Source organism: Salmo salar, chromosome 26, assembly GCF_965601325.2.
Source record: "Salmo salar chromosome 26, fSalSal1, whole genome shotgun sequence".
Taxonomy (NCBI): Eukaryota; Metazoa; Chordata; class Actinopteri; order Salmoniformes; family Salmonidae; genus Salmo; species Salmo salar.
Genome location: NC_138316.1, coordinates 56,437,090 through 56,452,500, shown reverse-complemented (window position 1 = coordinate 56,452,500; position 15,411 = coordinate 56,437,090). Strand labels below are relative to the sequence as shown.

Here is a 15,411-nt window from a genome sequence, read left to right as displayed (position 1 = left end):
AACCAACACATTGAACAATAACAATAATCATACAGTAGAGGACATGTGCAGGTTTATTGGTCTGTCAGACACTGTCCCTCAACTTATGGCAGGCAGCAATGTAGTGCGCTGCCAACCCACAGCTCTCTGCGTCCTCCCCCAACAGGACGGGTAGCCTATCCTCATCAGAGAGGTCTTTGAAACCTTGAATAAGGGTTTATATTTGGGGAAATGACACTCTCTAATTGTTTTATATTTTTGACATTTTGTCAGGAAATGCAGCTCCGTCTCAGGTTCTGCTGTTGTGCAGTGGTTGCACAGCCTTTCCTCTACAGGGAGCCAGGTTTTCCTGTGTCTACCCTTCTCAATGGCAAGGCTGTGCTCACTGAGCCTGTACTTTGTCAAGGTTTTTCTAAGGTTTTGATCAGTAACCATGGTCAAATATTTAGCCACGGTGTACTGTCGATTTAGGGCCAGATAGCACTGCATTTTGCTTTGTGTTTGTGCTTGTGTTTCCCAATAAACAATGTAGTTTTGTTTTGACTGTGTTGTAATTTGGTTTATTCTGATTGATTGGATGTTCTGGTCCTGAGGCTTCAGTGTGTTAGTAGAACAGGTTAGTGAACTCAGCCCCAGGACCAGCTGGATGAGGGTCCTGAGGCTTCAGTGTGTTAGTAGAACAGGTTAGTGAACTCAGCCCCAGGACCAGCTGGATGAGGGTCCTGAGGCTTCAGTGTGTTAGTAGAACAGGTTAGTGAACTCAGCCCCAGGACCAGCTGGATGAGGGTCCTGAGGCTTCAGTGTGTTAGTAGAACAGGTTAGTGAACTCAGCCCCAGGACCAGCTGGATGAGGGTCCTGAGGCTTCAGTGTGTTAGTAGAACAGGTTTGTGAACTCAGCCCCAGGACCAGCTGGATGAGGGTCCTGAGGCTTCACTGTGTTAGTAGAACAGGTTAGTGAACTCAGCCCCAGGACCAGCTGGATGAGGGTCCTGAGGCTTCAGTGGGTTAGTAGTCAAGGTTTGTGAACTCAGCCCCAGGACCAGCTGGATGAGGGTCCTGAGGCTTCAGTGTGTTAGTAGAACAGGTTAGTGAACTCAGCCCCAGGACCAGCTGGATGAGGGTTCTGAGGCTTCAGTGGTTTAGTAGAACAGGTTTGTGAACTCAGCCCCAGGACCAGCTGGATGAGGGTCCTGAGGCTTCAGTGTGTTAGTAGAACAGGTTTGTGAACTCAGCCCCGGGACCAGCTGGATGAGGGTCCTGAGGCTTCAGTGTGTTAGTAGAACAGGTTTGTGAACTCAGCCCCAGGACCAGCTGGATGAGGGTCCTGAGGCTTCAGTGGGTTAGTAGTCAAGGTTTGTGAACTCAGCCCCAGGACCAGCTGGATGAGGGTCCTGAGGCTTCAGTGTGTTAGTAGAACAGGTTAGTGAACTCAGCCCCAGGACCAGCTGGATGAGGGTTCTGAGGCTTCAGTGGTTTAGTAGAACAGGTTTGTGAACTCAGCCCCAGGACCAGCTGGATGAGGGTCCTGAGGCTTCAGTGTGTTAGTAGAACAGGTTTGTGAACTCAGCCCCGGGACCAGCTGGATGAAGGTCCTGAGGCTTCAGTGTGTTAGTAGAACAGGTTAGTGAACTCAGCCCCAGGACCAGCTGGATGAGGGTCCTGAGGCTTCAGTGTGTTAGTAGAACAGGTTAGTGAACTCAGTCCCAGGACCAGCTGGATGAGGGTCCTGAGGTTTCAGTGTGTTAGTAGAACAGGTTAGTGAACTCAGCCCCAGGACCAGCTGGATGAGGGTCCTGAGGCTTCAGTGTGTTAGTAGAACAGGTTAGTGAACTCAGCCCCAGGACCAGCTGGATGAGGGTCCTGAGGTTTCAGTGTGTTAGTAGAACAGGTTAGTGAACTCAGCCCCAGGACCAGCTGGATGAGGGTCCTGAGGCTTCAGTGTGTTAGTAGAACAGGTTAGTGAACTCAGCCCCAGGACCAGCTGGATGAGGGTCCTGAGGCTTCAGTGTGTTAGTAGAACAGGTTTGTGAACTCAGCCCCAGGACCAGCTGACGAAATCGTCCCACCTACTCAACAGCCAGTGGAATCCCGTGGCGCGTTATTCAAATACCTTAGAAATGCTATTACTTCAATTTCTCAAACATATGACTATTTTACACCATTTTAAAGATAAGACTCTCGTTAATCTAACCACACTGTCCGATTTCAAAAAGGCTTTACAACGAAAGCAAAACATTCGATTATGTCAGCAGAGTACCCAGCCAGAAATAATCAGACACCCATTTTTCAAGCTAGCATATAATGTCACATAAACCCAAACCACAGCTAAATGCAGCACTAACCTTTGATGATCTTCATCAGATGACAACCCTAGGACATTATGTTATACAATACATGCATGTTTTGTTCAATCAAGTTCATATTTATATCAAAAACCAGCTTTTTACATTAGCATGTGACTAGCATGTGACTAGCATTCCCACCGAACACTGCCGGTGAATTTACTAAATTACTCACGATAAACGTTCACAAAAAACATAACAATTATTTTAAGAATTATAGATACAGAACTCCTCTATGCACTCGATATGTCCGATTTTAAAATAGCTTTTCGGTGAAAGCATATTTTGCAATATTCTCAGTAGATAGCCTGGCATCACAGGGCTAGCTATTTAGACACCCAGCAAGTTTAGCACTCACCAAAGTCAGATTTACTATAAGAAAAATGTTATTACCTTTGCTGTTCTTCGTCAGAATGCACTCCCAGGACTTCTACTTCAATAACAAATGTTGGTTTGGTCCCAAATAATCCATTGTTATATCCAAATAGCGGCGTTTTGTTCGTGCGTTCAAGACACTATCCGAAAGGGTAAATAAGGGTGACGAGCATGGCGCATTTCGTGACAAAAAAATTCAAAATATTCCATTACTGTACTTCGAAGCATGTCAACCGCTGTTTAAAATCAATTTTTATGCCATTTTTCTCGTAAAATAGCGATAATATTCCGACCGGGAAACCCTGTTTACGTTCAAAGACAGAGAAAATAAAAACATGGCGTCGCCTCGTGCACACGCCTCAGTCTCATTGTCCTCTGATCGACCACTTACCAAATGCGCTAATGTTTTTCAGCCAGGGGCTGCAAAGACATCATTCAGCTTTTTGCCACCTTCTGAGAGCCTATGGGAGCCGTAGGAAGTGTCACGTTACAGCAGAGATCCTCAGTTTTCAATAAAGAGAATGTAGAAGCCCAAGAAATGGTCAGACAGGCCACTTCCTGTAAGGAATCTTCTCAGGTTTTTGCCTGCCATATGAGTTCTGTTATACTCACAGACACCAAACAGTTTTAGAAACTTTAGGGTGTTTTCTATCCAAAGCCAATAATTATATGCATATTCTAGTTTCTGGGCAGTAGTAATAACCAGATTAAATCGGGTACGTTTTTTATCCGGCCGTGCAAATACTGCCCCCTACCCTAGAGAGGATAACTACGAGAGGGCTAAGGTTTGAGTGTAGACCAGCTTACCTCCATAACTACGAGAGGGCTAAGGTTTGAGTGTAGGCCAGCTTACCTCCATAACTACGAGAGGGCTAAGGTTTGAGTGTAGGCCAGCTTACCTCCATAACTACGAGAGGGCTAAGGTTTGAAAGGAGACCAGCTTACCTCCATAACTACGAGAGGGCTAAGGTTTGAAAGGAGACCAGCTTACCTCCATAACTACGAGAGAGATAAGGTTTGAGTGTAGACCAGCTTATCTCCATAACTACGAGAGAGATAAGGTTTGAGTGTAGACCAGCTTACCTCCATAACTACGAGAGGGCTAAGGTTTGAGTGTAGACCAGCTTACCTCCATAACTACGAGAGAGATAAGGTTTGAGTGTAGACCAGCTTACCTCCATAACTACGAGAGGGCTAAGGTTTGAGTGTAGACCAGCTTACCTCCATAACTACGAGAGGGCTAAGGTTTGAGTGTAGACCAGCTTACCTCCATAACTACGAGAGGGCTAAGGTTTGAGTGTAGACCAGCTTACCTCCATAACCACGAGAGGGCTAAGGTTTGAGTGTAGACCAACTTACCTCCATAACCACGAGAGGGCTAAGGTTTGAGTGTAGACCAGCTTACCTCCATAACTACGAGAGGGCTAAGGTTTGAGTGTAGACCAGCTTACCTCCATAACTACGAGAGGGCTAAGGTTTGAGTGTAGACCAGCTTACCTCCACCGAGGGGTGTGAGGAGCCAGCTTACCTCCATAACTCGAGAGGGCTAAGGTTTGAGTGTAGACCAGCTTACCTCCATAACTACGAGAGGGATAAGGTTGCAGACCATGCATTTCTGTTGTTGAACTTTTAACCATACCACGTGGTTAAACTCTTAGACTATCGATACCGACAGAATAAGAACAAATCTTTGATACTAATTACCAGTCTGCATCTAGGAATTCGGTATTCTATAATGACATTGCTGAATGTCACTCTGAACTATCCATTCTAACCATGGCAGAGAGAGAGAGAGAGAGAGAGGGCGGACAAACTCTTCAACAGAAACAAACTTTCCAACAGAAATCCCGACGACACACTGGGCGTAAATATATATATTGATTGCAATTATTCCCGAATGAGTGAGCGTTCATGTGCAAAGAATTAGCATATCAATTGTTATAATTATCAACTCTGTAGTGTCTTCTCAGCCTCCCCCACTACACTTTTGTCCACCAAGCCGTCATGCCGGTTTAGCCCACTAGGGCACATTCCTCTACCATTTCTTTGTAACGATATCTACTGTTTTGTATGCCTTTCTGTGATTACTTAGTTAGTAAATAAATGATTTAAGACAATTGATGTATGGATGATTCATAGTGAAGACTGGGTTCGTGCAGATAACCAACAATTTACGACGTTTGGAATGAGACTAACGTGAGGAAAAGAAAAATTAATTAATTCGAAGACTAATTGATCAGATATTAAAATATCTGAAGAGTTATATTAGGAAAATTATAACTTTGTAATCTGAATATTTTCCATGGTGCCCCGACTTCCTAGTTAATTACATTTACATGATTAATCAGGTTAATCGCGTAATAATAATTACAGAGAGTTATTTGATAAAAATAAGTCTTCAGTTTTAATGATGCCAAAGACACGACACTACTGTATGTAGGGAATAGGGTAAGGGGCCCTGGTCAAAAGTAGTGCACTATATAGGGAATAGAATGAGGGGCCCTGGTCAAAGGTAGTGTACTATATAGGGAATAAAATGAGGTGCCCTGGTCAAAAGTAGTGCACTATATAGGGAATAGAATGAGGAGCCCTGGTCAAAAGTAGTGCACTATATAGGGAATAGAATAAGGGGCCCTGGTCAAAAGTAGTGCACTATATAGGGAATAGAATGAGGAGCCCTGGTCAAAAGTAGTGCACTATATAGGGAATAGAATAAGGGGCCCTGGTCAAAAGTAGTGCACTATATAGGGAATAGAATGAGGGGCCCTGGTCTAAAGTAGTGCACTATATAGGGAATAGGGTGAGGGGCCCTGGTCTAAAGTAGTGCACTATATAGGGAATAGGGTGAGGGGCCCTGGTCTAAAGTAGTGCACTATATAGGGAATAGAATGAGGAGCCCTGGTCTAAAGTAGTGCACTATATAGGGAATAGAATAAGGGGCCCTGGTCAAAAGTAGTGCACTATATAGGGAATAGGGTGAGGGGCCCTGGTCTAAAGTAGTGCACTATATAGGGAATAGAATAAGGGGCCCTGGTCAAAAGTAGTGCACTATATAGGGAATAGAATGAGGAGCCCTGGTCAAAAGTAGTGCACTATATAGGGAATAGGGTGAGGGGCCCTGGTCTAAAGTAGTGCACTATATAGGGAATAGAATGAGGAGCCCTGGTCTAAAGTAGTGCACTATATAGGGAATAGAATGAGGGGCCCTGGTCTAAAGTAGTGCACTATATAGGGAATAGAATAAGGGGCCCTGGTCTAAAGTAGTGCACTATATAGGGAATAGAATAAGGGGCCCTGGTCAAAAGTAGTGCACTATATAGGGAATAGAATGAGGGGCCCTGGTCTAAAGTAGTGCACTATATAGGGAATAGAATGAGGGGCCCTGGTCTAAAGTAGTGCACTATATAGGGAATAGAATGAGGGGCCCTGGTCTAAAGTAGTGCACTATATAGGGAATAGAATGAGGGGCCCTGGTCTAAAGTAGTGCACTATATAGGGAATAGAATAAGGGGCCCTGGTCTAAAGTAGTGCACTATATAGGGAATAGAATGAGGGGCCCTGGTCTAAAGTAGTGCACTATATAGGGAATAGAATAAGGGGCCCTGGTCTAAAGTAGTGCACTATATAGGGAATAGGGTGAGGGGCCCTGGTCTAAAGTAGTGCACTATATAGGGAATAGGGTGAGGGGCCCTGGTCTAAAGTAGTGCACTATATAGGGAATAGAATGAGGGGCCCTGGTCTAAAGTAGTGCACTATATAGGGAATAGGGTGAGGGGCCCTGGTCTAAAGTAGTGCACTATATAGGGAATAGAATGAGGGGCCCTGGTCTAAAGTAGTGCACTATATAGGGAATAGAATGAGGGGCCCTGGTCTAAAGTAGTGCACTATATAGGGAATAGAATGAGGAGCCCTGGTCTAAAGTAGTGCACTATATAGGGAATAGAATGAGGGGCCCTGGTCTAAAGTAGTGCACTATATAGGGAATAGAATGAGGAGCCCTGGTCTAAAGTAGTGCACTATATAGGGAATAGAATGAGGGGCCCTGGTCTAAAGTAGTGCACTATATAGGGAATAGAATGAGGGGCCCTGGTCTAAAGTAGTGCACTATATAGGGAATAGAATAAGGGGCCCTGGTCTAAAGTAGTGCACTATATAGGGAATAGAATGAGGGGCCCTGGTCTAAAGTAGTGCACTATATAGGGAATAGAATGAGGGGCCCTGGTCTAAAGTAGTGCACTATATAGGGAATAGAATGAGGGGCCCTGGTCTAAAGTAGTGCACTATATAGGGAATAGAATAAGGGGCCCTGGTCCTTTGTTTCTGGGAGGGCTGCCATTTTACTGCTGATTCAGAGAAATACTGTCATGGAAATGTGGAACAAACTGGATAATAGTTTTAATATCAGTGTTTAATTATATCAGTGTTTAATCATATCAGTGTTGAATCATATCAGTGTTTAATCATATCAGTGTTTAATCATTAATGTTTAATCATATCAGTGTTTAATCATTTCAGTGTTTAATCATTAATGTTTAATCATATCAGTGGTTTAATCATTAATGTTTAATTATATCAGTGTTTAATCATATCAGTGTTTAAATCATATCAGTGTTTAATCATATCAGTGTTTAATCATATCAGTGTTTAATCATATCAGTGTTTAATTATATCAGTGTTTAATCATTAATGTTTAATCATATCAGTGTTTAAATCATATCAGTGTTTAATCATTAATGTTTAATCATATCAGTGTTTAATCATATCAGTGTTTAATCATATCAGTGTTTAATCATTAATGTTTAATCATATCAGTGTTTAAATCATATCAGTGTTTAATTATATCAGTGTTTAAATCATATCAGTGTTTAATCATATCAGTGTTTAAATCATATCAGTGTTTAATTATATCAGTGTTTAAATCATATCAGTGTTTAATCATTAATGTTTTGCGTTGTGAAATCTAGCTTGTACAATTGATAGGCCAACCATGAATTAAATTTAGAAGACACCATTGTGTGTCAAAATCCTCACAGTTTCCTCTTCTCCCCTTACAGTTCCACCAGTCATCCTGAAACTGTCCGAGCCTGAACGGCGCCATGACACCTGCATAGAGTTCACAGTGAGAGGCTATCCCTACCCGACGCTGCGATGGTACCACAAACAGGTGTGATTTTTATTCCTTTTTATTCATGTCTGATATGTAAAGCAGCGTTTACATATCCTGTTCTTGGAGACCCCAAGAGGTGCAGGTTTTAGTTTATTACCCGTAGGACTACACAGCTGAAATACAGCTGAAACACAGCTGAAATACAGCTGAAAAACAGCTGATATTCAGCTGAAACACAGCTGAAATACAGCTGAAATAATCAACGGCTTGATGATGAGTTAGTTATTTCAATCAGACGACTAACGCCGGGGCATAAACCAAAACAGCCTCTTGAGGTCCCCCAGGACCACTAATGTAAAGAGTCTGGGTCTTCTGAAAAGGTTAAAAAAAACGGAAAAAATGAAACTGTTTTCTAATAATTATTTGTAAACAGAGAGAGATCCTGCAGAGTGAATACATCAGAACAGAGATGGATTTCTACCAGGATTATCTGGAGGGATGTTTGACTTTTATCAACCCAACACACTACGATAATGGAAACTACACGCTGGAGGCCTCCAACTCACTGGGGACCGTCACCAAGACCGTCTACGGACACTTCCTCACGGCACCGCCCTTTGACCCTGACCCTGACGGTAACCATAACATTTTCTTAGACAGGGGACAGCGTACAACAAAAACTATAGGTCTCAGAACAGTGAGAAATGATGCATTGCAGCAGATTTAGCTATAAAAGCTCATTTGGATTATTCATATCACTCAGAGCTTCTCTAGTGGTAGAAGATAGTCAAGTCCCTGACCTGTCACGGCTGTTCGAATGATCGGATCAAAATGCAGCGTCGGTTTCGTTCCACATATTTATTAAACGTGAAACTGAATGCATTACACTTAAATACTTGAAAAACACAAAAACAACAAACCGTGACGCAGAGAGGAAAACACACTACTCAAAAGATAATAACCCACAAAACACCAGTGACGCAAACGTCAACTTAAATATGATCTCCAATTAGAGACAACGACGACCAGCTGCCTCTAATTGGAGGTCATGCCAAACAACAACCAACCTAGAGATACAAAAAACTAGAAACTAAACATAGAAATACAAAAACGGACAAACACCCCCCCCCCCCTGTCACGCCCTGACCTACTCTACCATAGAAAATAACAACATACTACGGTCTGGACGTGACGGTACCCCTACGAATCGGTGGCATATTAGCAGGATAAACGTAAGCAGAATATTCCTCTTATCACTCATTCATTCATTTCCCATGACCTCTTTTTCCATCTATACTACGGTAAGTGTTTTGACTTACTAGTGTTTATTATATTATATTATTCATGTTAGTTCTGTGTTGTGCGGTTAAGGAGCGCTGCTCGGTTTTGAGCCAGCTTGTGATGGAGACTCAGGGAAACCAGGAAGCGGGTGCAGTTGGTGAGTTTTATAATAATAAGGAACGTGGAGAGACACAAAACAAGAGATGGATCTGGACATAGAGAACTGAACCGATACTGCCTGATGACTGAGGCTACAGAGATTAAAGGGGAGTAATCACCATGGGGATGAAGTCCAGGTGGGTGTAATGAGGGTTGCCAGGTCAGATCCAATACTGCCTGATGACTGAGGCTACAGAGATTAAAGGGGAGTAATCACCATGGGGATGAAGTCCAGGTGGGTGTAATGAGGGTTGCCAGGTCAGATCCAATACTGCCTGATGACTGAGGCTACAGAGATTAAAGGGGAGTAATCACCATGGGGATGAAGTCCAGGTGGGTGTAATGAGGGTTGCCAGGTCAGAACCAATACTGCCTGATGACTGAGGCTACAGAGATTAAAGGGGAGTAATCACCATGGGGATGAAGTCCAGGTGGGTGTAATGAGGGTTGCCAGGTCAGATCCAATACTGCCTGATGACTGAGGCTACAGAGATAAAAGGGGAGTAATCACTATGGGGATGAAGTCCAGGTGGGTGTAATGAGGGTTGCCAGGTCAGATCCAATACTGCCTGATGACTGAGGCTACAGAGATTAAAGGGGAGTAATCACCATGGGGATGAAGTCCAGGTGGGTGTAATGAGGGTTGCCAGGTAGTGTAATTAGGGTTACCAGGTGTGTGTTATGAGGGTTGCCAGGTGGGAGTAATGAGGGTTGCCAGGTGGTGTAATTAGGGTTACCAGGTGTGTGTTATGAGGGTTGCCAGGTGGGAGTAATGAGGGTTGCCAGGTGGGTGTAATGAGGGTTACCAGGTGGGTGTAATGAGGGTTACCAGGTGTGTGTTATGAGGGTTGCCAGGTAAGAGTAATGAGGGTTGCCAGGTGGGTGTTATGAGGGTTACCGGGTGGGTGTAATGAGGGTTGCCAGGTGAGTGTTATGAGGGTTGCCAGGTGGGTGTTATGAGGGTTGGCAGGTGGGTATAATGAGGGTTGCCAGGTGGGTGTAATGAGGGTTGCCAGGTGGTTTAATGAGGGTTACCAGGTGGGTGTAATGAGGGTTGCCAGGTGGGTGTAATAAGGGTTGCCAGGTGGGTGTAATGAGGGTTGCCAGGTAGGTGTAATGAGGGTTGCCAGGTGGTGTAATGAGGGTTGCCAGGTGGTATAATAATGAGGGTTACCAGGTGGGTGTAATGAGGGTTGCCAGGTGGGTGTAATGAGGGTTGGAGGGAGGGAGGGAGGAATGAAGGGAGGGAGGGATGAAGGGAGGGATGAAAGGAGGGAGGGAGAGAGGGAGGGAGGGATGAAGGGAGGGATGAAAGGAGGGAGGGAGAAGGGAGGGATGAAGGGAGGGAGGGAGAAGGGAGGGATGAAGGGATGAAGGGAGGGAGGGATGAAGGGAGGGAGGGATGAAGGGAGGGATGAAGGGAGGGAGGGATGAAGGGAGGGATGAAGGGATGAAGGGAGGGAGGGCTGGGCTGCTTATCGTTATTACAGGGCTGAGAAAAAAGGACTGCTAATTTAACACACACACACACAGACAGACAGACAGACACCCAGACACACAGACACACAGACAGACAGACAGACAGACAGACACCCCACCCAGACACACAGACACACAGACACCCAGACACACAGACACCCAGACACATAGACACACAGACAGACCCACAGACACCCAGACACCCAGACACACAGACACACAGACACACAGACAGACACACAGACACCCAGACAGACAGACACACAGACACCCAGACAGACAGACACCCAGACACACAGACAGACACACAGACACACAGACACCCAGACACACAGACATCCCCAATTCCTCTCTGATCTCCAGCCTCCGCTCATCCCCCAGACTCTATCCCCCAACAACCAGCAGAGAATCCATTTCATGGTTGTGTGAGTCTCTCTCTCTGTGTGTGTGTGTGTGTGTGTGTGTGTGTGTGTGTGTGTGTGTGTGTGTGTGTGTGTGTGTGTGTGTGTGTGTGTGTGTGTGTGTGTGTGTGTGTGTGTGTGTGTGTGTGGTGTGTGTGTGAGTCGGTGTGTATGTGGTCAAAGCAAGGGCCCAGTGGGCTCTGGTCCAAGCTAGTGCACTACAAGGCAAGGGCCCAGTGGGCTCTGGTCCAAGCTAGTGCACTACAAGGCAAGGGCCCAGTGGGCTCTGGTCCAAGCTAGTGCACTTCAAGGCAAGGGCCCAGTGGGCTCTGGTCCAAGCTAGTGCACTACAAGGCAAGGGCCCAGTGGGCTCTGGTCCAAGCTAGTGCACTTCAAGGCAAGGGTCCATTGGGCTCTGGTCCAAGCTAGTGCACTACAAGGCAAGGGTCCATTGGGCTCCGGTCCAAGCTAGTGCACTACAAGGCAAGGGTCCATTGGGCTCTGGTCCAACCTAGTGCTCTAGGGAATATGGTGCCATTTAGTAATGAGTTGTGTTCTCCAGTCCTCTTACTGTCTCTGTCTGTATTCCAGGTAGCACGATGCCGTCAGACAACGCCAACAGGCCAGAAGAGGAGACGTTTGGGGTGAGTTCATAATGACATAGGGTCTGTCTCAAATGGCACACTATTTCCCACATAGTGCACTACTTTAGACCACAGTCCATAGGGCTCTGTTCAAAAGCAGTGTAGTGTTTCCTGGTGTCCACAGTACTGGGGCTGGCTAACCTGTCTGTTTGTCTCTCAACCTGTCTGTCTGTCTGTCTGTCTCCTAACCTGTCTGCCTGTCTCCTAACCTGTCTGTCTGTCTCCAAACCTGTCTGCCTGTCTCCTAACCTGTCTGCCTGTCTCCTAACCTGTCTGTCTGTCTCCTAACCTGTCTGTCTGTCTGCCTGTCTCCTAACCTGTCTGTCTGTCTCCTAACCTGTCTGTCTGTCTCCAAACCTGTCTGCCTGTCTCCTAACCTGTCTGCCTGTCTCCTAACCTGTCTGTCTGTCTGCATGTCTCCTAACCTGTCTGTCTGTCTCCTAACCTGTCTGTCTGTCTCCTAACCTGTCTGTCTGTCTCCAAACCTGTCTGCCTGTCTCCTAACCTGTCTGTCTGTCTCCTAACCTGTCTGTCTGTCTGCCTGTCTCCTAACCTGTCTGTCTGTCTCCTAACCTGTCTGTCTGTCTGCCTGTCTCCTAACCTGTCTGTCTGTCTCCTAACCTGTCTGTCTGTCTCCAAACCTGTCTGCCTGTCTCCTAACCTGTCTGCCTGTCTCCTAACCTGTCTGTCTGTCTCCTAACCTGTCTGCCTGTCTCCTAACCTGTCTGTCTGTCTGCCTGTCTCCTAACCTGTCTGTCTGTCTCCAGGTGTGGATAGCTGTAGGACTGGCTGGTTTCACCAGTGTTCTCCTCATTGTCCTCTTCATTCTCATCAACAAATATGGCCGACGCAACAAGTTTGGATTGAAGGGTAAGTCATAGTACACTACATGACCAAAAGTATGTGGACACCTGCTCTTCCAACATCTCAATCCATAAATCATGGGCATTAATAAGCCACAAGAGCATTAGTGATGTTGGGCGATTAGGCCCTGGCTCACAGTCGGTGTCCCAATTCATCCCCAAAGGAGTTTGATAGGGTTGAGGTCAGGGCTCTGTGCAGGCCAGTCAAGTTCTTCCACACTGATCCCATTTATGTATGGACCTCGCTTTGTGCACAGGGGCATTGTCATGCTGAAACATGGGGTCGTAGCGGCCATGTTGGTGTGTGTTCTGTACAGGAATGGGGTGTATGGGGTCGTAGCGGCCATGTTGGTGTGTGTTCTGTAGAGGAATGGGGTGTATGGGGTCGTAGCGGCCATGTTGGTGTGTGTTCTGTAGAGGAATGGGGTGTATGGGGTCGTAGCGGCCATGTTGGTGTGTGTTCTGTACAGGAATGGGGTGTATGGGGTCGTAGCGGCCATGTTGGTGTGTGTTCTGTAGAGGAATGGGGTGTATGGGGTCGTAGCGGCCATGTTGGTGTGTGTTCTGTAGAGGAATGGGGTGTATGGGGTCGTAGCGGCCATGTTGGTGTGTGTTCTGTAGAGGAATGGGGTGTATGGGGTCGTAGCGGCCATGTTGGTGTGTGTTCTGTAGAGGAATGGGGTGTATGGGGTCGTAGCGGCCATGTTGGTGTGTGTTCTGTAGAGGAATGGGGTGTATGGGGTCGTAGCGGCCATGTTGGTGTGTGTTCTGTAGAGGAATGGGGTGTATGGGGTCGTAGCGGCCATGTTGGTGTGTGTTCTGTAGAGGAATGGGGTGTATGGGGTCGTAGCGGCCATGTTGGTGTGTGTTCTGTAGAGGAATGGGGTGTATGGGGTCGTAGCGGCCATGTTGGTGTGTGTTCTGTACAGGAATGGGGTGTATGGGGTCGTAGCGGCCATGTTGGTGTGTGTTCTGTAGAGGAATGGGGTGTATGGGGTCGTAGCGGCCATGTTGGTGTGTGTTCTGTACAGGAATGGGGTGTATGGGGTCGTAGCGGCCATGTTGGTGTGTGTTCTGTAGAGGAATGGGGTGTATGGGGTCGTAGCGGCCATGTTGGTGTGTGTTCTGTAGAGGAATGGGGTGTATGGGGTCGTAGCGGCCATGTTGGTGTGTGTTCTGTACAGGAATGGGGTGTATGGGGTCGTAGCGGCCATGTTGGTGTGTGTTCTGTAGAGGAATGGGGTGTATGGGGTCGTAGCGGCCATGTTGGTGTGTGTTCTGTAGAGGAATGGGGTGTATGGGGTCGTAGCGGCCATGTTGGTGTGTGTTCTGTAGAGGAATGGGGTGTATGGGGTCGTAGCGGCCATGTTGGTCTGTGTTCTGTAGAGGAATGGGGTGTATGGGGTCGTAGTTGAACGTTGCTTTGCATCCTATGATGGGTTCAGTGTTCATATCTCTGTTATTACTGGGCTACGCCACCCAAACGGCCCCCTAGTCCCTATATAGTACACTACTTTAGACCAGGGACCATAGGGTCTATATAGGGGCCATACAGTACACTACTTTAGACCAGGGACCATAGGGTCTATGTAGGGGATAGGGGCCGTTCAGTACACTACTTTAGACGAGGGACCATAGAGTCTATGTAGGAGATAGGGGGCCATTTAGTACACTACTTTAGACCAGGGACCATAGGGTCTATATAGGGGCCATTCAGTACACTACTTTAGACCAGGGACCATAGGGTCTATGTAGGGGATAGGGGGCCATTCAGTACACTACTTTAGACCAGGGACCATAGGGTCTATGTAGGGGATAGGGGGCCATTCAGTACACTACTTTAGACCAGGGACCATAGGGTCTATGTAGGGGATAGGGGGCCATTAAGTACACTACTTTAGACCAGGGACCATAGGGTCTATGTAGGAGATAGGGGGCCATTCAGTACACTACTTTAGACCAGGGACCATAGGGTCTATGTAGTGGATAGCGGGCCACTCAGTACACTACTTTAGACCAGGGACCATAGGGTCTATGTAGGGGATAGGGGGCCATTCAGTACACTACTTTAGACCAGGGACCATAGGGTCTATGTAGGGGATAGGGGGCCATCCAGTACACTACTTTAGACCAGGGACCATAGGGTCTATGTAGGGGCCATTCAGTACACTGCTTTAGACCAGGGACCATAGGGGATAGTAGGGGATAGGGGGCCATTCAGTACACTACTTTAGACCAGGGACCATAGGGTCTATGTAGGGGATAGGGGGCCATTCAGTACACTACTTTAGACCAGGGACCATAGAGTCTATATAGGGGCCATTCAGTACACTACTTTAGACCAGGGACCATAAGGTCTATGTAGGGGCCATTCAGTACACTACTTTAGACCAGGGACCATAGGGTCTATATAGGGGCCATTCAGTACACTACTTTAGACCAGGGACCATAGGGTCTATGTAGGGGCCATTCAGTACACTACTTTAGACCAGGGACCATAGGGTCTATGTAGGGGATAGGGGGGCATTCAGTACACTACTTTAGACCAGGGACCATAGGATCTATGTAGGGGCCATTCAGTACACTACTTTAGACCAGGGACCATAGGGTCTATGTAGGGGCCATTCAGTACACTACTTTAGACCAGGGACCATAGAGTCTATGTAGGGGCCATACAGTACACTACTTTAGACCAGGGACCATAGGGTCTATGTAGGGGATAGGAGGCCATTCAGTACACTACTTTAGACCAGGGACCATAGGGTATATGTAGGGGATAG

The 15,411-nt window shown here is 46.5% G+C and overlaps 1 protein-coding gene across 1 annotated transcript in view; it reads left to right on the top strand.

Moving 5' to 3' along the window:
* Positions 1 to 15,411, top strand: part of LOC106595813 (NT-3 growth factor receptor) — a 165,240-nt gene that overhangs the window by 76,322 nt on the left and 73,507 nt on the right. Inside the window, exons 8-11 of the mRNA XM_045708728.2 lie at positions 7,752 to 7,861; positions 8,238 to 8,439; positions 11,716 to 11,768; positions 12,536 to 12,638. Of these exons, the coding sequence (XP_045564684.2) occupies positions 7,752 to 7,861; positions 8,238 to 8,439; positions 11,716 to 11,768; positions 12,536 to 12,638 (468 nt within the window). The remainder of the gene's footprint in view (positions 1 to 7,751; positions 7,862 to 8,237; positions 8,440 to 11,715; positions 11,769 to 12,535; positions 12,639 to 15,411) is intronic.